Source organism: Meles meles, chromosome 8, assembly GCF_922984935.1.
Source record: "Meles meles chromosome 8, mMelMel3.1 paternal haplotype, whole genome shotgun sequence".
NCBI classification, from domain to species: Eukaryota; Metazoa; Chordata; class Mammalia; order Carnivora; family Mustelidae; genus Meles; species Meles meles.
Window position 1 is genome coordinate 22,031,948 of NC_060073.1, and position 25,791 is coordinate 22,057,738.

At 43.0% G+C, this 25,791-nt stretch overlaps 1 protein-coding gene across 9 annotated transcripts in view; it reads right to left on the reverse strand.

Moving 5' to 3' along the window:
* Positions 1–277: 277 nt before the first annotated feature.
* ALKBH3 (alkB homolog 3, alpha-ketoglutarate dependent dioxygenase) overlaps positions 278–25,791 on the reverse strand; it is a 37,000-nt gene continuing 11,486 nt past the window's right edge. For 8 of the 9 annotated variants that reach the window (XM_046016742.1, XM_046016741.1, XM_046016738.1 and 5 more), the window contains 4 exons: positions 24,750–24,838; positions 19,316–19,525; positions 1,400–1,498; positions 278–640 (listed from right to left, as the gene is read on the reverse strand). In XM_046016742.1, coding sequence (XP_045872698.1) covers positions 548–640; positions 1,400–1,498; positions 19,316–19,525; positions 24,750–24,838 — 491 coding nt within the window. In that variant the 3' untranslated portion in view covers positions 278–547. Of the gene's footprint in view, positions 641–1,399; positions 1,499–18,069; positions 18,244–19,315; positions 19,526–24,749; positions 24,839–25,791 lie in introns of those variants that run through there. The other variant, XR_006820042.1, reaches the window with a different exon arrangement.

The window sequence follows — 25,791 nt, forward strand, 5'->3', positions numbered from 1 at the left end:
CCAAGATGTTGAGGAGTCAAGGCAGACTTCCACGAGGCTCTGTGAGGCCCCCTCTGTTTGGGTTTCGGCAGCTGTCTGCCTGTAGAGGGCTCCAGGGTCACTGACACATGTTTATATCCTACTTCACAAAGTCACAAGGAACAAACACGTGCGTTTTACCCCGGAGGCAAAGCCCATTCACAGTGCCTCAAATGAAGCGGGGGGGGGGGGGGGGGGGGGGGGGGGGGGGGGGGGGGGGGGGGGCGGAGAAACTGCTTACGGACAAACCCACTGTGAGCACAGCCACAGCAGTTTTTAATTTGCCTAAAGAACCTAAAGAAGCTCTGTGATTTCAAGATGTGATTAGGGAGGACCGTTCCCACAGTAAACATAGTATGAACATGACCCGCTGGCTGTCATTTAATAGGACTCTGAAGCCAGGAAGCAAATCCCACCCTTGTCTTCTGAACAGCCTCCCTGCGAGATCAGCCGGACCAGCCTCTGGAAGTTTCTTCACGGCGGAAGATTTGCTCAGTCTCAGCACAGCTTCTCTCTCAAAGCTCTCACATCACCAGTGCGCCCCTCCAGGGTCTGGATAAACTGTCCGAAAGGTCAGGTTTATTCTCGGTTCTCTAGAGTGGTACTCTTTGGGCACTCGATGCTAAACGGAAATATAAATAATTCTGACATAAACACATTTATGAGGACATGGACGTATTTTGACTTCATCCCCTCTCAACCCCCCACGAGCATCAGTAAGCTCTTTGAAATCTTGTGGAGAAAGGTTATCTTCTCTGCAGCAAATCTCCCCCATCCCCATCACTCCAATAAGCCAGCGCCCTCACACTGAGGTATTGTGTTTATCTTTTCTAATTGCTGCTCTTCCTCGCAGCTTCCTGCCATGTTCCCAAATCTCGCAAGGCAACACATAAATGATGGAGACCAAAGACAGGCATGAGATTCTGCTCCCAGGCTAAGTGTTCTTCCATGAACTTGCACACCTTAAAGATGACCCGGTTTTAAGAGGGCCCCGCCTAAGGTGAGAAGCTGCGCCACCCGGCAGCCACCCACTGGCTACCCCAAGCTATTGTAATGAACTTAAGTTAAATTAAAAATTCAGTCCTTCAACACACTAGCCACATTTCAGAAGCCCAATAATAGCTGTGTGTGTCCAGCGGCTACAACACGGGGCCTTAGAAGATGCAGAATGTTTCCACTGTCACAGAAAGTTCTACTGGATGCCCCTGCTGCGGAGGTCCATCTGACTGTCAGAATCCAAACTCCTGGAAATTGGTGTCACTGTACCACCTCTCGCTCATGATAAAAGCAACTTGTTTTTCACATTTACTAGAGAAATGAATGATCAGAAGCCGTCAGGGCACCGCCTCCACGTGAATCCAAATTCCGTGCATGTTCTCACCTGCCAGTCAGCTTGTGTCGCTCCTTCCATGATTAACAAGGTCCCATGATCCAAGGGTATCTTCACTCTTTCCACGTACGTGTAGTCTCCGTTCTCTTCCTAGAAAACAGCATTCATTGCACTACGGTTTTTGCTTGTGTGGTCAAGATGCCATGGAACCTGGCAGTGGTCTAGAAGTGCAAACCCCCCCGCAGCGACGCAGTCGGGACTCATCTATTGGCTCCGTCCGCGGCAGCCGTCTGGCCTTGCGCAAGTTGTGTCACCACTCTGTACCTTAGTTTGGGGATGACGACAGGACCTGCCACACAGGGCTGCTGGAGCCTCCACTGATGCGGTCTGTGTCCCTCACCGGGAGACTGGCGCACAGTAAGTACAGCGTTAAGTGCCAGATACTGTCATTCGCATGTAAAATGCAGAAGAGCCCATTCTGGCCTGTGAAGGAATTAAGTTATTTCTATAAGAACTCTTCACATCTGCTTTATGCTGGGCTCTGTGTTTTGCCACAGTCTGTGTGGAAAAAATGGGCTTTTAAACAAGACACGGTGTAGTGAGTTCTCATTGCCTTTTTACAATTTCTGCTAATTCATTAATCGGTGCCTATGTTAAAACTGGTTACAACTCTTCCTATAGCTCCTCTGGTGTCTTGGAGATATAATCTTGTTTCTTTGCAGAACAGTCAACAGCAAGATTTTCTTAAAGAAGGAAGCTCTGGCTTGCCCAGAACAATGCTGCAGACTGAGACTGGCCATTGAAGCCTTGAAGCACAGACCACAACTCCTGAGCACTTCACACAGAAATGCCTTGTATTTACATCGCCCCTCTCTTCCAGTAAGCTCCAAGTTAATTCACGTCCAGTACTCTAATGAAGCTTCAGACCCTGCCTGCAAAACAGCCAGTAGGTGAGGGTCACTCCTCCTTCACAGCTGACAAAGGGGCGAGTTCAAAGAGCTTGTCAAGAGTTGAGACCCGAGCTTCCTGATCTTTCCACTGCCATTCTGGGCAGATGCACCCATCCGTCTACTTCACTTCTGATGCAAAGGACTGCATTTGGGTTACTGCAGGATAGATTTCCCTGCAATACTGTGTTTATGTTTATTATTGTAGGGGTGCTTCTGAGAACATAATTATTTACAATGATTTCCCTCAGGAAAAACCAAATCAAAACAATAATGAACTTGCATAAACAGTTTAAGTTCCAGGTCCCAACCCTTGGCAGGGACTTCGTGGAGCACAGTCATAACTTTAACAGGCAGAAGATATAGCAATGTTTGAAACAACTTTTGGTTTCGGTGACTGATTTCAATTGTGCCTGTCACCTTTTCTTTTCCAGAAGCGAGTAAGCACTGCAGCATTAACCTCTGACCCCTCAGCCAACCAGAGAGTGGTGGGAAGGTGACCCTGTCCTTGGGTGGCCCCCCTGCACCCAGAGAAGAGGAGGCTCTCTGAAAGAAAGGATTCCAACCAGAGGAGATGCACATCCTACTGGAGAAAAGAGACAGAAGGGAGTGCATTGTCCGTGAGACTTAGAGGGCTCAAGGTTCCCTGATTAAAGCTGTAAAGTCAGCTACCAGATCAAGGTTCAAGATAGGGAGGAGCAGATGTTCTCCTGCCCTCTGCACACTGCATACTCTGGGAGTGCAGTGGGACCTTCATCTGTAGCTCAAGCACAGACACGAGGACAGGGACACAAAACAAAGTAGAGAGGAAAGGCGCTACCCAGACATGAAGCCAAGTCTGCGACGAAGATCTCTTCAAACAGAAAAGCATTCCTGGGAAGGAGGGGGTGCCAAGGCCAGTGGAAGAGAAGGGGTAAGCACTGTAGTTCTGCCTGGAAACATGAAGCGGGAACAGAGCCAGCAAGTGAGAGAGAGTTCCACATGCAAAGGGGAAATACCAGCCCCGATGGAAAACGACGGTCCACAGGGCCATGTCCCACTTTACGTTCCTAAGATCTGCATTTTCCAATGAGAGAAAGCCTCGGGTTGCTTTTACACATACTACATCCAGTGTAACGTTTAGTTGTACCTAAAAGCAAAAGAGGGAGACCCTTCACTTGGGAGAGAGCTACTCCTGACCAGTCCCTGAAAGAGATGCCGGTGCCCAGGGCATGCACTGCACGAGGTGATGTCATCACTCTGCTGCTTGCTCTCTGTCCCTTCCAACACCCTGGGCTCAGAGAGCACGTTCTAATCTGCAGAAGGAGACAGAAAAGAGGCAAGGGATTCTGCTGAGGCAACACAGAGCTCACAAATGCGTCCTTCTTGTCTTGAGGCCAGAGTGCCAAGAGAGCCCAGAGCTACCCTTCAACTTAACCAAGACACAGGGAGACTTTTTCCACTCAGGAAGCAGATAAAAGGCCGACAGAGCTCACGTGGCTATGCATAAAGGCTCAAATTGATAAATGGGTAAGCCACGCTGGAAGCAAGGGTCAGACTGTTTAGAGGAGTGCATTCACAGCCATTAAGCATGGTTAAGTTATCAAAACAGGGCTCTGTGACCCTTCTGATTTACTCAGGTCTTTCTTCAAAACAAAACAGAACACACCCCTAAAAAAAACATTGCTTGGGATAAAATTTTCCATCCATGATCCCAGTTAAAAGAGGCTTTTCAGGGGCGCCTGCCTGGCTCAGTCAGTAGAGCATGTGACTCTTCATCTCAGAGCTATGAGTTCAAGCCCCACACTGGGCACAGACCTTACTTTAAAAAAAAAAAAAAAAAAAAAGAGGCTTTTTAGGATCACAGTCAGTCTGTAGGGTGGGTTTTGTTGTCGATGATTTGGTGTTCCACACAAAATTGCACAAGCAGATGAAAAAATGCAAAAAATATATACTTTTATGTTAATGCTGACCAACACTCTCCCCTCCTCCCCAAGCACAGCCAGTTCATTTGAACACACAATTATGATTCCCAAGGAGCCCTGGGCCTTCCCGAATTCTATACTCCCACCTCAGCCTACTCGGTTTCCGTTAGGAAAATGGTATTCAGGGGAAAAGTCTGGGTGTATTTGTCGTTCTGTCATTACTAACCATTCAACAGACAGGAAACCTAAACATGTTTCTTTTCACTGGAAAGGTAACTTCACATTTCACAAGCTCTACGTAGGTTCTTCATGTAATTGCTCCTTTCCTGTCCCAAAAACATGCCTTAGAAATTACAACCAACAATTGATGTTTGAAAATCAGCAGCAGCAGAGTTTTTCTCTCTACAGGATAAAAGTGACACGAGTTCACTAAAGTAAATGACACACGGAAATTACTGGTTTGCTGCCTGCCTTCCTCCTCTCCGATAAACTCCGTGAACAGAGTGTTGTCTTACCCTTTGGAAACATGCTCAGCGCCTATTACACACATCAGTACGTGCGTGCTGGAGGAGGAAGAGCACCGAGAAAACATAATCCTATCATCCCGAATTCATGCAATGCACGTAGAGGAAACATTCTATATACACAATCATGTACTTTACATTTTGAACATTATATTATGAACATGTTTTTACACCTCAAATGTACAGTATTTCAGAAATGGAGTTATATAATATTCCTTCATATGTACGTATCTTTCCTTCTTTACACTCGCAAATATTTTTTGACCACTGTATAGGTCAGTCAGTGTGCTAATGTTAAGAATATAGCAACGAGGTACTCACTGTTGGACACTGAGATTTTAATACACCAGTACTGCTAAAAAAAAAAAGAAGAAGAAGAAGAAAAGAAAGGAAGAGAAAGAAAGAAACAAAGAAACAAAGCCTACTACAAGTAGATCCCAGGCAAAACATTTCTGAGTATTTTTCTAAGGATAAATTTTCAAAAATGGAAGATGGGATCCAAGGATATGAACTTTAAAGCATTCTGACTTATACTAGCAAACTGCTTTCTTAAGAAGGTTGTGGCAATTTATTATTCCATCAGGAAAATAGTACAGTACCTACCTTCTGGTCACATCACTGATACTGAACATTACCAACTGACAATGATGAAAAAAAATTGAGGGGAAAACTAACAATTCATTATTCAAACAGGGAGTTCTTTACTAACCCCATTCAACATTTTTTCACATGCCTATTTGCTATTTGCATTAATTCTGTTGTAAACTCTCTGTTCACATTCTTTGTCCATTGTTCTACCGGATGTTAGCATTTTTCTTATCGAACTGTAACCACAGACAGTAAGATACTTACCCTTTGTCGTACTTTGTGCAAATACTTTTTTCTCATTTGCTATTTGTCCTTTAACTATGTTGATATTAACACAGAGTAGCTCAAAAACTTTCAGAGTCAACTCTGACTTTTCTTTGGTTCTGCTTCATGGGTTTTATGCTTAGCAAGTCTTTTCTCATCCTGGGGGAAGTTAAATATATAACTGCATTTCCAAATTTTTGATTAACAAAAAAAAGTATATGCTTTTTTAGACGTAACTCTTTCATCTACCTGGTATTTGGCTTCCCCTCACCCCGAGGCTTCTTTTTGTAACATTTTCCAAATACTTAAACCAAGGCACCCTGCCAGACTTTCTGGACAGGATCAACCAATGTATGCTGCCCAGATACCAGGCATGTTAGGAACTATATGTACATCACTGCTAATGCGCACCACAACCCTGTAAGGGCGGTGATATCTTCCATTTTATCAAAAGCAAAGGGAGCTGCAGGGAAAGCATATCTCTAAGGCAGAAGGCTGGCAGGTGGAAGGCAGGGCTAGTATTTGGACTTAGATCTGTCTAGCACTAAAGCTTATATTCTTTCCACTATACTGTGCTCTCCAAGTGATCTCCATTCCTTCTGAAATCCCGTCACACTTCCTGTCCTAATCACACGGCACCCTGACTGATCCGTAAGGGTCACAAACACCAGCAAGCAGCATAAATGAAGAGTGAGGGCAGGAGTCAGTGCAGCAGGGAGTGAAGACCATGGGGAACCAGAGAGCATGGGGTGTGCAGACAGGTGTAGCTCTGGCTCATTGTTCCCTCGGGGCTGTCTGATTTTCAAGGTTTTCCAGGGAAGCTGATAAATGGGATTTTTATCCCATTTATCCCTCCTGAGTTAATAAATTTTGCCAAATAATCAAATTTCATTAAAAATGCTAAGCAGTATAAACAAGTCTGAGGACCAGATTCACAAGAGCTGCCCAACTGTGCTGCTGATGGACCCATCATATGACTCCTTTTATGCCCACATCTTGTCATCCTATCTGGCCTGGAAGCTCCCAATCAAGGCCAGTTGTAATCTGCCTGGCTCCTCTGATCCTGCTTTGCCATTCCAAATAGTAGTGCCCGATAGAAAGCTCAAGGCACACATGCAATTTCAAGTATATATTCTTAATCTCAGTGACCCAACTCAAGCAGAAAAGGCCATTCAAAGCAAACTATACTTCCAAATTAATGATCTCAATTTACAGTGAGAAATTTGATTCTCCAAGTCCTCTCTGATCCTCTGAAAAGTAGATGAGCTACTTATTTTTAAAAATTCCATCATTTTACTAAGAAGATGTTGATGAAAACGAAACACAAATGAGCAGAAAGAACAAAGCAGGAGACTGCTACGCATTTCTCATTTCCTGAGCTCTCCGGAAACACTTGACATGCACTAACTATGATTAGTTTCTGCACTGGAGGCGTGAGGGAAGGCTTCAAGACTACAGTGGGTCCCTGAATCCTGGAGAGGACTTAAGTGAACACGAAGGTGGAGAGTGAGCACAAGGGAGAGCAGAGAGATGATCTCATGGAATGGTGCAAGCACACAGGGAACAGCAAGACACTAGAGGAGGTTGGCCATAGATTATGTAAAGATTTGACAGTCTAAGGAACTGACATTTTATCTTCTGTTCCAGTAGAAACAAAGGCTTCTCAGTTGGAAAACAAAGTGATGAAAGCAGTGAGCTCAATCTTGGCTCTCTGCTCCTCTTTAGCTACTCTATCTCTTTTTTTTTTTTTTTTTTAAGATTTTATTCATTTATTTGTCAGAGAGAGAGAGAGAGAGAGAGAGACATAGACAGGCAAAGGGAGAAGCAGGCTGCCTGCTGAAAAGAGATCCCAACGTGGAGCTTGATCCCTGGAGCCTGGGATCATGATCTGAGCTTGAATGACCGAGCCACGCAGGCGCCCCAAGCTACACTCCTGCTCTCAGTGCTGACGTGCGACTGCAGAGCTTCCCATATCACCTAAATGATGAGTTCTACCTCAGTTCAACGAGCAGTTACTGAGGACACGCTGCACAAGTGGTTTAACAGTGTGCTTCACCCACCTCATCTGTACAACAGGGGTAACGGCTGTACTGACGTCGTGGGATTACTGGAAGGCGGAACGTAACGCACTCAGAACAGGGCCAGGCACAGAGTCCGCACATTTATTATTTATCATCATCACTTTACTGTCGTTATTCTGACAATTCCCCAAATGATGTTTCTAGCACAAGCCTGTCATCTGACCCGCAGACCTCAACAGCCTGCAGCCTACTTCCCCCCAGAAGTCTCCGGCATCTCCAACCCAGCATGTAGAAAGAACTCTTGATTCCATCTACAAATCCTCTGTAAACAAGGCCACAGCTGAAAGCAAAAAATCCCTGCTCCTCCTCCATCTGAGTGAGTAACACCTCTACCCAACAACTACTCGGCCAGAAACCTGGGAGTCACTCGACTCTTACTCTTGTACCTAAAATGTTAGTGGCAACCTCTACAGTTGCACCCTCAAAAACACACCTCAAGTTCATCCACTTCTCTTCAACCCATGCCACCACCTTAGTCCGAACCGGCAGCCCAGCACCGGCTCCCCCCTCTATTTAGTCTTCTGCTCTCGCCGCTCCTCAGACTACTCCCCACACAGCAGCTTGAGCAATCCTTCCAGATACAAACCAGATCATGTCATAACCTCATTTATTCCTACTGAACTCAGAATAAAATCCAAACTCAGAGCTCTAACTACAAGTTGTAATTCTTTCTCTGTTCACTGGATTACTGTCTAGCTCCTAAGACCTCCATGCTGGTGGGCCCCCCGTTTGCCATGTTCACTGCTGTCTCCTCAGAGTTGAGCACAGCACCTGACATACGGTAAATGGGCAGTTAGTACTTGTGGAACAGAGACAGAGAAGAGAGGAGAGGGAGAGAGATCGACCTCTTCCTGAAAATATCTGGCATCTGGGTATCACAGACAAATGAGAGAGAAAAGATAGGAATTAAAGACATGTTAGTGTTTTAGACATGTGGTAAATAGAGCCTGGGGTAAAGATGGTCACTAGGTGAGGGATGAATTCTTCAGCCATTTCAAGAACAAATTAAGAAGATTTGGGAATTGAGGGGCGCCTGGGTGGCTCAGTGGATTGAGCCGCTGCCTTCGGCTCGGGTCATGATCTCAGGGTCCTGGGATCGAGCCCCACATCGGGCTCTCTGCTCTGCAGGGAGACTGCTTCCTCCTCTCTCTCTGCCTGCCTCTCTGCCTACTTGTGATCTCTCTCTCTGTCAAATAAATAAATAAAATCTTTAAAAAAAAAAAAAAAGAAGATTTGGGAATTGAAATAATTAAGAGAACAGGGAAGAACTAAAAAAAAACTTACATGTGGGGCACCTGGGTGGCTCAATCAGTTGTGTGTCTGACTCCTGAACTTTGGCTCAGGTCATTATCTCAGGGTCATGAAATCGAGTCCTGCACTGGGCTCTATGTTCCGCTGGGAGTCTGCTTGGAATTCTCTCTGCCCCTCCCCCACTGAAATAAATAAATAAATCTTAAATAATAATAATAATAAATAAATAACTTATGTGTGAACCTGACCAAGAATAGTGATATCATGAACATAAATGGACTTATCAGCAGGTGGAACTGTGGAGTTTTCTGAGAGAATAATAAAAAGTCTGATTTTATACTTTCAGGTCAGAAGTCACATGTGCTGTTATAAGTGGAAGTGTCCCCCCCACAAATAAATAAATAAGTGGGAATGTCCCCTGAACACATACGACTGATGACTGGAACTTGAGATAAAAGTCAAGGCTGGAGATAAGAGATTCAGAAGTCACTCCACCTTAAGAAGGAACAGTTGAAGCCATGTTTATTAACTTATTCAACCAACTTATTCACACACACACACACACACACACACAGTGCTAAATGATGGGGACACAGAAGACAAAAATGGACCTTGCCCATATGGCATTTACAATCTATAGCCAGTTTATAATCTCCTAAAAACTAATTTAAACAAAGATAACAGAATCAAAAATAATCTTGAATGGCCACATTGTAGGGGTGAATGTAAAGGAAAAATCCTTAAAGGAGGCAGAGAAATAGCAGTGAGAAAAGTCTGAGAGCAGCTAAAGTAACAGAGTATCCCAGCCAACAGAAAAAAGAAAAAAAGTTAAGAGATGGTTGAGTTTCAAGCAGAGAGGGGATGGATACGGGGACCAATACTGGGACCAATATTACAAGGAAGAACAGAATGATGATCAAGGACAGGTTCTTCCAGACAATGGCATCTGGATATTAGCAAAGTGGTGGGGATGGACCTACAGGGCAGGTGCTTCAAGAGAGAGTTCAGTTATAAGGAAAGGGAAACTGCAGACATAGAAAACTTATTCCAGGGGTGCCTGGGTGGCTCAGTGGGTTAAAGCCTCTGCCTTCGGTTCAGGTCATGATCCCAGCATCCTGGGATTGAGCCCCGCAACGGGCTCTCTGCTCAGCGGGGAGCCTGCTCCCTCCTCTCTCTCTGCCTGCCTCTCTGCCTGTGATCTCTCTCTCTCTGTCAAATAAATAAATAAAATCTTAAAAAAAAGAAAAGAAAAGAAAAGAAAACTTATTCCAGAATTTGTGCCTCAAAAGTAAGCAAGCAAAGAAAAAACCACCCCAGATGTTAGTAAGAGTCAAGGAAAGGATTTTCTCAAGATGGTAACAGATATAAAGGGTTTCCCTAGCTCTCCGGTCCAAGGACCAGATACATACATGGTGGAGCTGCTTGGCAAGTACGGTCCAGGCTTTTTGCAGACCGAAATGATCACTGAAAACTGAATGTTAGCCCATGCCACCACTACGTAACCTGCTGAGGGCCACCTGTCCCTCTACTTGCCCTACCTTCCAACTTATGATTATGCCAATAAGTCTCCCTCTCTGCTTTTTTTTTTTTTTTTTTAATTTATTTGAGAGGGAGACAGCGAGAGAGCGCACATGCATGTGCGTGAGGGGGATTGTAGGGGGGAGAAGCAGAGAGAGAGAATCTTTAAACAACCTCCCCAGTAAGTGTGGAGCCTGACACAAGGCTCAATCTCACAACCCTGAGATCATGACCTGAGCCGAAATCAAGAGTCAGACACTTAACGGAATGAGCCATCCAAGCGCCCTGCCCAGCCCGCTTTTCTTTTTTTTTTTTTCCAGCTTGTTTTTGCAATCAGAATGTGGGGTTCCCTTGCCCTTGAGAACCTGGCTGGCTGGCTTCTGGAGGGCTTCATAGATCATCTAAACTTGTGGCTATATTTGGACTGCAATGTTGTTCCTATAGTGCCAATGAAGAACACAGCTGGACTTACTCTTCATAGTGGTAACATTTTTTTTAATCTGACATGAACAAAATATATTACTTATGGAAAATACAGGCAGAAAATAAAGATAGGACCCCACAATGTCATCTCTACTTATTACTCTGCTGACTCAAACCACACTTTAAATGACTGTATCCTCAATATCGATCTGAAATACATTACTTTAAAAAGAGAAGCAGCTGTTTCTGAAATGAGATCTGCTAAAGTAAAAGGCTGGAAAAATACAGATTTGAAATCACTGAGGTTATCTGTCCAAAACAGGTTTAAGCTCATTTGCCACAAACAAATCTTTGCATTTTTATCCAACTCTTTCCTGATGTTTGGCACTGATTCGGCATGGAAGGTTCTGGTGAGATGAGTGAGGACACTAAGGAAGCATGAGGACTAGCACGGGTGATTGGTCATCCTATACCAGGGATGGCCGGTGACCTCCATAGTTCAGTAAGTCAGAACCTCACCAAGGTCTTGCCTGGGAGGTCTGGCAGTTGCTCAGTGCAACAGAGGCCTCTCTGTAGGCAGTGAAAACTTGGCACTGGGGACCAGACTAGCACGAGAACTCCTGCCTTTCCTTCTGGACGGAAACACGTGGAAAGGCAAACAGAGTGAAATACTGCTGACAGTGTCTATTGTTCAGACTTGTCAACACAGTACCAGGGGCAGTGTGGGAGTAAGAAGTTACTGAATTTCAGCAAAAATAAACGTGGCTTTACCCTCACTGTTACAGTCCTTTTAGCAACACTGAATACACATTTGAAACCAGAAGGCTTAATGTAATAATGATTCCATTTTTGGCAATATATTTCCAAGAAATGCAACTTAAAGGAAGTGCTATCTTGAAAGAGCTCCCCCGCAACACTGCAGCACCAGAAACAAATGTCACCCGTGCCTGACATCCAGCTGACCCAGCCCCCAGCAAAAAGTGCAGAGTTCTCCAGTCATCCATCAAAAACACATAACTCATTCCCAATCTGTTCCTGGACGTAACCTGATCAGACCTGATGTCCCCTCCTATACCCTTCCTCTGTGTCCTCTGGAATTCCAATCCAGTGATGAGCGAACACCCCTAGATCCCCAACCTCATGTGCTCTGAAGGTTCCCTTGATTTGTGTGTCCCAACAGAAACCTTGCTACCTCCAGGATTCCAAATGCCTAAAGCCCTCTCACACGGAAAGTGATCACATCTCTCACATCCAGCCAGCCAGGAGATACTCCATATTAACACTTTCAGACTATTCTTCCCAGGCCTCTCTTACAAATCCCTGCTTCTCTGAGCTCATGTCATTGAATCTGTTCACCTCTGTCCTTCTCAGCCTTGGTACGCACGAGGTATAACAAGCTCTTAATTGATCCCTTGGCTTCCGCTCTTGCTCCTCTCTAGTCCAGGTTCCACACGGCAGTAAATGACTTTGTAAAATTATCCATCAGATCATGTCACTCTTCTGCTTCACACATTTCAGTGCTTCTTAATGGGCTTAAAATCTGCTCCTTCCTGAGGCTTATGAAGCCTCTGCATGATCTGGCCCCTACCCACTCTCCCCACCTCATCACCTGCTCTGCTGCTCCACTGCGCACTCTGCTCTGGTGTGGGGCCTTGCTTCTCCTTCCTCACACTCACTAAGCCCTCTTCTGCCCCAGTCAAGCAGTCATCTACCATGAAAACAGCACTTGGGAAAGAGGAGACCATCACCACAAGGCTTAGGAACAGTTCTTATGGGTATGGCAAGGGGAGAAAAAATTTCTACCACTGGGACACAATTTTAAAAAGTCAAGTTTTACAGGCAGCAACCTCTTCGACCTCAGCCAGAGCAACTTCTTCCTAGAAACATGGCCAAAGGCAAGGGAAGCAAAGGCAAAATGAACTACTGCGACTTCATCAAGATCAAAAGCTTTTGCACAGCAAACAGTCAACAAAACCAAAAGACAACTGACAGAATGGGAGAAGATATTCACAAATGATGTATCAGATAAAGGCCTAGTATCCAAAATCTATAAAGAACTTATCAAACTCAACACCCAAAGAACAAGGAATCCAATCAAGAAATGGGCAGAGGACATGAACAGACATTCCTGCAAAGAAGACATCCAGGGGCGCCTGGGTGGTTCAGTGGGTTGGAGGCTCTGCCTTCCGCTCAGGTCATGATCCCAGGGTCCAGGGATTGAGCCCTGCATCGGGCTCTCTGCTCAGCGGGGAGCCTGCTCCCCCCACCCCGCCGTCTCCCCACCCCCCCCACCTGCCTCTCTGCCTACTTGTGGTCTCTGTCAAATAAATGAATAGAAATCTTAAAAAAAAAAAAAAAAAGACATCCAATGGCCAATAGACACATGATAAAGTGCTCAACATCACTCAGCATCAGGGAAATACAAATCAAAACCACAGTGAGATACGACTTCACATCAGTCAGAATGGCTAAAATTAACAAGTCAGGAAACAACAGATGTTGGCGAGGATGCAGAGAAAGGGGAACCCTCCTACATTGTTGGTGGGAATGCAAGCTGGTGCAGCCACTCTGGAAAACAGTGTGGAGGGTCCTCAAAAGGTTGAAAGTAGAGCTACCATACAACCCAGCAATCACACTACTGGGTATTTACCCTAAAGATACAAATGTAGGGATCCAAAGGGGCATGTGCACCCGAATGTTTATAGCAGCCACACCCACAATAGCCAAACTATGGAAAGAACCTAGATGTCCATCAACAGATGAATGGATAAAGAAGACAAGGTATATATACACAATGAAATACTATGCAGCCATTAAAAGAAACAAATCTAGCCATTTGCAACTACATGGATGGAACTAGAGGGTATTGTGCTGAGCGAATTAAATCAGAGAAAGACAATTATCATATGAACTCTCTGATGTGAGGAATGTGAGAGGCAGGGTGGGGGGGTCATGGGGGGCAGGAAAAATGAAACAAGATGGGATCGGGAGGGAGACAAAGCATAAGAGACTCTTAATCTCATGAAACACACTGAGGGTTGCTGGGGGACCGCAGGGTAGGGAGAGGGTGGTGGGGTTATGGACATTGCGGGGGGGATGTGCTATGAAATGTGTAAGCATGATGATTCACAGATCTGTACCCCTGGGGCAAATAATACATTGTATGTTTTTTTAAAAAAGTCAAGTTTGGAAGCAGACCCCATTTCTAATCACGGCATTCCTAATCATGGCACATGCAAATATGAGGAATCACTTTGGAAAAGGTTGTTCTTCCAAGATTAAAAGGACTGCCAGTGCACTACAAAACTGGGCCATCCGTGGCAAAAATTAATTCTTCCCAATGGCAGTCAGGGCATGGATTCCAGCTGAGACAAGGCCCCAAGGCAGCAAATACTGATTCCAGCTCCCACAGGATTTCACGTCTGAAGATAATTCAAGTCCTACCAGAACTACTCAGTTTTATGGGCTCAAACATGCACATTTTCATTTACCCATCCACTGACTCACATTCTCCAAAACATTAAATGGCCCTAGAGATAGAAGCTCAAAAATTCCTGGTCCACAGGCCACATGTCACCCTCCCCAAGTCTCCCTTCTACTCCCTCAATGAATGCCATTTCACAGGCCAAAGGAATCTTGGGGTTTTGGCTTCACTGCCTTTCAAGTCCTTTTCCAATTTCCAAATCCGAAAAGTCACTGTGGCATCTAGCATTTTTAACAGTTTAAAAATTCACGGATTATTCCAGCAACTCTGCTCTCATAAAGTAGCTACCAATTAATTATTACCCCATTTACAAACAAAGAAGAAAATGTAAATGAGGTGGATAGGTGCTTTTTGCCAACATCAGTGACAGAAACAGGAAATGAAAACAGATTTTCTAGATTTCATTTAGGAATGTATTAAAAAGACGACGGTCATCAACAATTTCTTTCCGGTATTTCCTCTAACTTCTCGGAACAGACGCTGTAATCAGAAGTGGGGCTGATTAAGAGATTTGGATGACCGACCAGCAGCAGCGGGGTGCTGGCTGAGGCAAAGGGTCAGTCACTACTCCATGAAATATTGCCCCATGTAGCTTATCCACCTTTCAAATTTAAGCTAGTCAGTATTACAGCATTTTGGATTCTGATATCCTCATTTCTTTTAAAGTCCTGAAAAAATATCAGTATTTATGATCAAACTGACCTTTCATACTCCACTCTTCCCAGAGCAGACAAAAAAAACCAATGAGCAAGAGAGGTACTAGGAACTCCAAGCCACTGGGAGCTCTCAGAGCCTCCACCATTGGAAGTGGTTTTACAACCACCTCTTCTGGTCCTATGAACAGAGTTCACATTCTTCAGAAGGTGCTAGAGAGAGAAGTGGCTTGAGAAATGCTGAACTTGCCTCAACTCACTAGCCTGAGGTGGACAGAAGCCCTTCACATTTTCAGGATTCAGCTGATGAAGGACGGAGCTTATCCATGGGTAATGTGCTAGAAGAACAAGGCTTCTGGCATCTAAACCTCCAGCACATCACAAACTTCCTGCTATTATCTAATATCCCCCCAACTCAGCCATCACTGTTTCCATGGTAACCGACAGAGAAATAGCAGCCTGCCAAATGGCTTTTGTAGTTCCTTTTCCAGCTTGTTTTTCAGTATAGAATTAAAGCTAGCTGGGAAAAGAACCAGACTAATCTTTACAGCAGGGACACGACGCATTTTGGAAAGTACAACTGGGTCTGGGACAGGGAGTATAGACAAACTTTAATGAGCTCAGCTTGAAGGAATAAAAAAAGGTTCTTGGTTTCTAAAAAAGTGTCCACCGAAGTATATTTGGTAAGCTTTACTTTTGTCTTGAGATAGTATATCCTGACACTGGCCAGTAGACAGATATGGTGCTATTCACTCTGTCTTTAACTGAATTAACAAAAGAAGGAATGGGGTGAATGGAAGAGCAAGATCGGGCAAGTTTACTCCGCCACTGAGTACCTTGTTATCATTAAAGGAAATGGTAATTTACTCTAAAATCAAAATGAATGGGCAGGAGTAGACCGGGCTGGACTAAAAGACACTGAACCAAGATTCGCAGCTTAGAGGGGTGAAATGTCTATCCCAGGGACGAGGCCTGCATGAAGCCCGCTAAGCCAACTGCATGAATCAGAGGGCATTCGGACTGAAGAAACAAAGACCTCCTTGCCCTCTCCGCACAGGGAGAACAGTGAGGAATGCCGTGTGTAAAACTGGGGCAGCTTTCAGAAGATCGGCAGCTACAGAGAGCGGCCAAAGGTGCCAGACGGCACAACGAACAGCTGCCGCAGGGCTGGGGGGGATGGCAGGAAGCAACAACAACAAAGTGGTCCCAAACAGGTGCTTTTCCATCTCAAAACCACGTAGCTGAATAAAGTACACAGAAATCTCATGACTCTTCTATGTCACTTTCAGATGAGAAACTTTGACTCAAGTCAAACACGTATTTAGCTTCTCTTCTGATAGGTAAAAACGAACCAGATTTTGAGAGATTCCCTCCTACAACTTCTAACAGACTCTGAATGTCTTGTTGACAGACGTGAAAATTACAGCCTATAGTGGCATACTAAGTTCGGTTCCTAAGAGTTTCCTGACAGAAAGTCAGACTCCTACAAATTCCGCACAGAAGACTAACGTAATTTATACTTTTTTAATTTATGCTTTTACCTTGAGTTGTATGAATCATGAGTCATGTTCTCAGAGCCCTCACCGGAGTTTAGAAAGAAAAGTAGACACAGATTTGCAAAAACCACTTCCTTTCAATCCTTCAGAAAAGGGATCGTTATAATAAGACAGAGCTGATGTACTCTAACACACATGCCTAATGCTGTCAACTCTTCTAAGAAAGGCTTCTGTGCTTCTGCTTTAGCTAGATTTGTGCAGCCCTAGATTTTGGAATCTGTTAAAGAAACCTAAATGAGTCCTTCCGAAAGTTTAAACTTGGGTCTTGTTTACCCAAGAATGGAACTTACAGCTTCAGGCGGGGGGTGGGGGGGCATTTTAAAACTGTATTCAGTAATGCATGATGATAATTTCCAATATATTAATCTTCAATTTTCCCATCTTCAACAAAAGCCAGAACGGAAGGGATATACAATTATATCGAACTCAGAGTTTAGATTATGCAGGAAGCCAAGACTTACTAGAGTCAATAGCCGGAGGTACGGTACCGACACCTTCATACTTCCTCCCAGATCTGCGTCCTCAGCCAACTTTGTTTCAAGATCTCAGGTGAATTTTCTTACTTAGGAGGTCTATATTTTTATTAAATCAGCCATCATAGGTATATTACAGATTCCCCGGCTATTGGCAGATAATTAAAGGGACAGTACCACATTTTTAGTATTTCATGGCCTGTGCTTTCACTATACTCATCAAAATAAACTATATGAAGCCTTGACAAGATAAAGCTTCAAGTATGGGCGGTCTCCCTCTTAAACTGAGATTTTCCTCCAAATGGTTGCCTTTAAGGCTGTATGGTAGTTGTATTATCCATCCACTCATTAACCTATAACAGACATCAGGTATACTACCAAGAAAGAGCTCTTGGTCACCATGAATAATGTTTTTATATGAGAAAATGAAGACCTTCGGCTGCCTGGAGGGGAAATGGAATGGGGTGTATCCTGGGCACCAGAACACTGCTAATGCTTAATGGCTGGAAACTGCTTCTACAGTAAAACTAATTATCCAGAAAGCATGCTTTGGGAATCCTTAGGCTTCGAATCTATAAATAGGCCAAAAATGTTTTTAAAAGGAGGGTGGTGAATGGATGTGTGTAAAGAAACAGTAACTGAGCACTGAAAATACCTGGCAACAAAGAAAAAACCGCCAAGAACGAGAGGCTAGGATTACACCAAACGTTACAGTGCATCTAGCACAGCTTCCGTGCCAGTCGGAGAGGGGGAAGGAGAACTCCCGTAGGAAGGCACAGCACCAGCATGGGCTAGATCATAAGCTCCAGGAGGGAAAGGGGGACTTTATCTCACTCAATCACTGCTACTGCCCCGGCTCCCACGACCATGCCTGACAAACAAGTTGGTGTTCCTTAGGCCCCACTTGAGAAGAGTACCTGAACTTAAAAATGAGACACACGGTGCTCCTCTGCTCCTCACATAACACGAGTCTTCCCAAGGGCAGGATGAATTATGCACATAATTTAACTGGGTTTTAACTGAGTGGAAGGTTACATATAAAAGCACAACCATACCTGAAGAGAAGATGGCAAAGGTAGGGTTGTCTGCTTCTCAAGTGGCACTCCTGGTGTGTGAGAAGGCTAATCACCCATGGAACTGTGAAGTCTATTCCAAGTGCTGAGGAGTGAGTTCACTCTGTAACTCACTGGCAACTGACGAGACCCCTGCTGACTCAGACCAAGGGAAACCTAATCGATGGAAATTACACCAACAAAAGCTGCTTAATGGCCTAAATGCAAATAACACAATATGCTTCAAAACACCATGCCTGGAAACTGAAATACATGCCAGGAAAATAGCCCGGCCCGTTAACTATGTTCTTAGAAGCAGCATATCTGATGAAGAACAGACATGAGCCCTGACACACGAGCTGTCTGGTCTGGATTAGGTCATATTCTAAACACGGCCTTATAAGCCCTTCTGCACGGACTGGGTCTGCTTTAATGTGATAAGCTAAATGATCGGGAAGCTGGGTAAGAAAAAGACACAAAGATAGTAAGATAATCTGGTAGAGGTCTGCTCTTTTGAGTTCCTACTATTCTTCTATCTATCTTGGTTTTAAGGTCCTACAGTTTTTGGATTTAAGAAAGAAAATTAACAGTCTTCATGTCCCTCAAATGTCATGTAATACAGGTAAAAGCTGGGACGGAAAACTAAAGTCATTACACAGTTTAGTCCCTGCTTCTCCCAACTGGGACAGACCACCACCTCTGATAATTTGGCTTGAGCATCTATTTTCTGAAAGAATTACAGGTTCATCTGTATTTCAGAAGATGGCTGAGAAGACAAGGAGGATGCTTAGAATGTTCCCTCACAGAAAAGAGGCAACACGGCTATGCAGAAGACTTACGTACGACAAGGTCCCAGGGGGCATCTTCCTCACACCATCTTCCTTTCCCGTCTCGCATCTACTAGCTTGAGCCTTCCCTTTATAAGCTCTCCTTCACAGCATTTATCATAATTCTAATTATTTCAGTAACTATTTCAATATCCCCTATGTCCATAAGGACAGGGATTGTCTATGGTCCTTTCCACCCAATGGAAATGGGCACCTGGCAAAAGGCAAGCAGTTTCTGCTGGGTAAGATGATGAATGAAGGGAGGGAGTCTAACGTTAACCACGGGGCAAGCGATCAGTTGAAAACATTTCAACAATAAAACACGTACTCCCATTCTCTAAATCTGAACACAGGAGCTTTACAGGGCGCTACTTTGTTCACAGAGTAATAGACGGCAGGAAAAACATCAAGCGAATACTCACTGGCAGGGGTTTCCTTCTCATCTCAAAAGTGCGTGTGGCACCAAAGCTCAGTGAAGCGATGACGGGACATCTCCCTAGCGAAGGTTCATCGTCGCTATGCCAGTCAACACTGTCCTTCTCGTTTCGGTACAAATTGCAGAGCAAGGAGTTGAAGGTGTGGCCAGTGTTTTCTTCGATTTGTTCCTTCAGTGTGCGCAGCACAGGATGCCACTATAATCGGGAGGCCAAGAGAACGGCAGAGATGGTTCCCGTCAGACACAAGGTGGCAGCCACAGGTAAAAGGAAGGCAGGGTAAAATCGGTCATGCTACGAACAGGGGCACGGAGTAAGCAAAACACTGGGAATGCGACACCCACAGGCAAGAGGAGTCGATTCCCGCCCGTTATTTCTACTTCGATGCAAGCTGACCTCCACGATTTTATTACGGTACTAAACTTGGTATAGCAATGCCATGAGGACCAACCCTCTCTTCCCATCTCATCCTTTCAGTCCGTGCGAAATTCACGACCCTCACAAAGCAGCAACTGTCATCACAGTCAGTCAGTAAGGAGGTAAGCGGAGCGCGCGCCCCGCTTGCCACCACAGCTGACGGGCTGCCAGGGTACTGGCAGATACAGACTGAAGTCTGAGGAGGGAAACAACTTTCCTGCTGGGTGGCCCTCTTCATTCGACTCCTATTTTATCACGACTGACAGAATTGCTTTTAAAAAAAGATATTCAGTATTTCCAGAGTGGCTAACTTCCTAAAAATAGAACCTAAGGGAAAAAACATTCTACAGAATAGAATTATGACATGGCCTTGATAAACACCTAGGCCATGAGCTATAGCCGGTTTACACAGATGCCACAGCCCTGCCTCCTGAGCACCCAGTCCACTCGTATGGTTTGGCTCTGAAACTCATGTCTTGCCACATGCAGTACAGGAAGCTATGACCTCTGACCTTAGGTTGTAGCTGAGAGCTACAATCAGCATAGCCTGTATTAGTTCTTGTTAGAACTCTGTTTTCTCACCACGAAACCTGAAGTACTTTACAGAACTTGCTTTTTTTTTTTTTTTAATAAAACTTCCTTTTATGACAGTTGTCCTCACACCCCTATCAAAACTTAAGGACCTCAAAAAACTGCTGTTTATATGGGTTACAGCTATGATGTTTATCATATTAAAAATTAAAACCTAAAAAAGTGAAACTATTGATTAATTCATTAAAAAAAAAATACAAACACATGACATGTTAACATCAATGGTATTTTACAAAAAATAACCTATCTTCCAATACAAAAAATGGGCACGAAGAGAGTGGCACTGTTTTATGAATCTCTTTACTGTTTGGCTTCACTGAAGAGAGGTGATTCTCACATCTACTTCTGCATTCAGTCTGTTGCAATATGTTGTTTTTGAAGTATGTGAAGAAAATTGGCTTCACATGAATATGTAGTTAGAAAAGGGCAGGAGTCTTTTCCAGCCTTTCCAAATAATTGTGGATATTCTTTGTTATTACACAAAAACCCAACAAGTACTGATTTCCCAAAGGTCAGCTGCAGTGTGGAACTGGAAACCACACCAACAATTACATTTAAATCTACTGGTCCGGCTTGCACTTCAAATGAGTCTTTTAATCTTTCATGATTCTGTAACACCAAGCATTGGTCATGTGGAAAATCTTGATCCAATGAGTAATACAGACAGACATTACTGTTGACACATTTCATTGTACAATCTTAAAAAATCATATCCATCAATATCGCCACTGATCTCATCAGAAAAGACTAAGTAATAGAAAGAGGTCAGGATCAAAGTGGCGGGTATGACTTTTTCCAAAACTCTAATTCTCTTGAAAACTCAACTTTTATAAGTAACAAAACCTATCCATTGTTTTCCTTCAAGAGACACTCACTTCACTCATTTATGAGAAAATGGCAACCAAATACTCAAGCCGGAATAACTACAGTTTGTCTGCTATTTGTTCTTCAAAACAAAAATGGTCCACAATAGAAGTGGGCAGTTCAGCTATAGCTTGAAGAATCACACAAGTGTTTTGCGCCTTGACAACCGTCACACTTGGCTTGTAGCAGGAGTGCTTTATGCATACTTTCCATTTCATCAAACTATTAGAGAGACATGAATCCAAACACTGAGATTTAATAAAACTAATAATGTTTATTGCTTTGAGGAACATTCTTAAATGAAACCAACCTTTTTTTTTTTGAACCGGAAGGGAATGGTGGTGAAGAATACCACGATTACTAGTAAAGTTTGATGACACTGACCTGACTGATGCTCAAGCACCAGAAGTTTTACCCAGCATTACTTTCTATCATCAGGGAAAATTCGACGGAGTAAAAACGTCACACACACCAAGTATGATATAAATAGTTTTGACTTGTGCACTTCCCAAAAGGACTTCATGGACCCCTCCAGGTATCCACTGATTCTATTTTAAAAACTCCACCTTAGGAACACCTTCAAAATCATGTTCTATGCATGCTAGTGAAGGAATAGATGTTCAGCAAAGGAAAACATAATAATATAAGTATATCCCACAGCTACTGTCAGGTAGAACTGCCAAGCAAGCATACGTGGGAATCACTCAGCTTTGCTGTGATGTAGCAGTCGTGGTAAGCTGGGATTCCTTATTACGGATACTAGCATTACATTCTAGGCAGAGAATTTTTTAAAATAAACAATGACAACAACAAATCAAACTTAGATCAGTAAAACAGAAATGTCATTAAACTAACCTATGTTCTAGAGAATAAATTTCAAAGGGAACTTTCCTAATAATGTTAGCAAGCTGTATTTCCTATTTATTTTATGACTTTAAGCTTATCTTCATGGAGATAAAGATCAGATGCTAGAATTATACACTTAGCAAGAAAAACAAGAATGTAAAAGAGGAAGATAGCTTTTTTGCAATGTGACTGAGAAACTAATTAGCACTTCCCTGACTTGCTTAGGGACTGAGTACTGTGATAACTCCAAGTTTGCTTTATGTTTCTAAGTGGGTATATATTTTTCCTGGTTATTTTTGGTGGTGAAGTAAGGAGGAAAAAAGGGGATGCTGAACTAGAGGATTAATTTAGACTCTCCAACCAATCCTCTATATACAGATCCCTCAGAACTGAATGTCTAAATTAAAATTCAGCATCATCTCACTGTTCAGTGAAGACGTTCTATCCTTAAAAGACATTTGAGGAAAAGAGTATGAGAAAATATGAATCACAGAAGTAAAAGGACCTATTCAGTGGCTTTCAAAAAGTGTTTTGTATAGTCTTAGGTACCACAGAGGTGTCTCTGGGATTAAAGTAGGAGAAAGGAGAGGTCAAGCTGGTGGGACTCCCAGCCAGTCAAGGCACTTCTTTATTTTCATACACTGGGTTCATATAAGATTTAGTTCAAAAAAGACTAAAAGAAGTTTAATAACCTCTGACTGAATTTGCTCCTGTGCTTTGGGTTATTAAGCTTGAGGTAATAATTTAAAAATTAAACAAGTTAAAATTAAACAAGAACCCCAACACACATATATACCTTTAAAAAGTCTAAGAGGCATCTCTTTTGATTTTGTTCACAGTGCCATAAAAACAAACTAAATCTTTCACCAAGGAATACAAAGTTATGAGCCAGCCAAATTCAAATAAAAGAATTCTGACAACCTTAATATCCAACAAAAAAGCTTGTTTGAATAAATTATGCTGTGTACATATAGGTTATGGACTACCTCACAGCTATTAAATATGATTTAAAAGAATACTTAATGATACTAAGACATGTTAATGATACAGTTAAATGAAATGTAGTATACATAATTGGTATTTTTATAGACAAATTCTCTGTTTATTTCCTTAAAATGAAAAAAAGGGGTGGGGGGGAGGTGCTCCTGGCTGGATCAGTTGGTAGAGCATGTGACTCAGGACCTCAGAGTCGTGAGTTCAAGCCCCATGTAGGGCATGGAGCCTGCTTTAAAAAATAGAAAGACTGGATCCAAACATTAGGTAGAAGAATTATCCAAAATTTTAATATTCTTCAGGCTTATCTGTAGTTTCTAAAATTTTTAAAAATAAATTCATTTTACATACATTATAAGAAAAAGACTGTCATTAAAAAATTCTTTTGAAGAGTTGTCAAAATGTCCTCAAAGCATAAGAGGCCATACTACTCAGCATATCTGATGTGCCTTATGTTTATTATAAAGCAAGGGTTTTTAGCCAAGGGCACTCTTGCTCCCTAACAAATGTCTGGCATCTACTGGGTACAAGTCATGGATACTGTTAAACATCCTACAATATACCAGACAGCCCCAACAACAAGGAATTGTCCAGCCCAAAAACCACTAATACCAAGGTTGAGAAATCCTGTTCTAAAAGATTAACTAAAATGATGGGAAAGAACTTCTTCCCTAGAGCCTGTTTAATCCTCAACTTCTCTGTTATGACTGTTGACAAGAAGGTAAATTAATTCTGACAGAAACATGGCCAGCCATCTGTTGGATTGGTCTAATTCAATTCTCTTCATGTTTCCAAATCAACCTCAGCTATAAAGGGTCTCAGCACTTCCCTGGGTCACATTCTAAACACAGCCCGACAAACAAAAGCATGCAGCTATCTTTTCATGTGAAAAAGCCATGTCCCCACTCCCACTCCCATCAATATTTTGTTCCTGAACATTTTAGTCAAGTGGGAGTTTATTATTACAAATTACTAGAAACTCTAAAACGTGTCCTACTTCTGTTTATCCCAATGTCATAAGCAAAACTCCATTTTCTTCAAAGTCTCGTTCAGTAAAGCATAAGATTATTTGCCAAAGGCAAGATTCCAGGAACTAAACAGGGAGCTATTTCTTGGACCTTAACTCTAACCTTTGGACAAGCTTAATTTATATACTAGAATCTCCTTGTCTACTGTCATGGAAATTTTTAAAAACAAAAGAAACAGTAGAAATAAGCCAAACCCATGATAAGATTTCCGAAGTCTAAGAACTGCAGCCACAGAATGAATACAAAGTCAACAAGAAAAACACCAGATTTTTTTCACAAGTGGCAAAAGAGCCTGAGAAATGGAAAGAGATGTTCTGACCTCACTGGCCAGTCCTAAGAATCTGGTTCCAGAGCAAACGTGTACCAGGGTGTACACAGAAGGCTATGGCCAGAAAAGCAGGCGAAAGGGGAAGATTTGAAGAAATGGCTCATTTTTCTGAAATCCTTAAGCCTGGTTCCTATTTATTCTAGCTCCAATTTTTTTCTCATCATCAGAGTTCATCTCTAGATCAAAAAACACAGAGAGAATGATAAGCACAAAGACTCAGTGTTTGAACCCAGAGGATTTTTGGTACTAGGAACCATCATGCAACTCTGCAAAATAATGTACTATTATTTTACAGTACTCTACATTTATAGCGCATAGTCTATAAAACCATACCAACAGCAATATTCCAACATACGTGAGGATTTGGTTCCATAGTGATTCTTGAATAAGTGTAAGGAAGTTCTCCATACCATGCTGTAAGTCTTGGTTGCTTGTAAGTTACATCTAAGAAAGAAAATACAGGGCCTTTGAAATGGTTTAATGCTATTTAAGGTGTGCCTCCTGAGTGCCATGCAATGTGCAAGAAACTACAAGAAATACAAAGGCAGAGTAAAGATGAGCTCTGACTCAGGGTTCCACACCTTCTTAGAAGACATGGGATTTCAGGAGCAGAGTGACTCAGAGTTCAAAGAAAGAAGGCAAGAGGGGGTATGCTGGCACAAAGCATAGCAGCAAAAGCTCTGAGGTGAGAGTATAGATGACTTGTTTGTGTCAGTGAGGACATAAGTAAGAGTGGAGTCAGGGGCGCCTGGGTGGCTCAGCTAGTTAAGCAACAGCCTTTGGCTCAGATCATGATCCGGGAGCCCCAGGATCGAGTTCCACATTGGGCTCTCTGCACAGGGACTTTCCTTCTCCCTCTGACCCTCTCCCTTCTCATGATCTCTCTCTCACTCTTGCTAATAAATAAAGAAAATCTTTAAAAAAAAAAAAAAAGAGTGGCGTCACACTGCAGAATAGTTCAGATTAGAGAGGGTTATGGAGTCTGAACCCTTGTAGGCAGGATCTGTGGCACCAACATCCACACAAAACAAAACACACTGTTCATCCACGTGCCACCTTTTGATTTTAAGAAAAAAGGGTTCTGACCAACCATAGCACAAAGCTGATTGTAGTTAGAAGTTTTTGAAGTCCAATTTATTGAGAAGGGAGTTATCCATAGATCTGCTATTTTTCCCCACAAATGAAATCAACTGCTATATAAGAACAATAATGATAAAGGCAGCTAACATTCACTGAAGGCTTACTATGTACCAGTCATTCTGCTAAGCACTTGTCATGCTCTATCTCATTTAATTATCACAACAACCTTACGAGGGAGGTATTATTATTAGACCATTTTACAGATCAGAAAACCAAGAATCGGAAAACTACTTAACTAGAACTTGCTTAAAATTAAC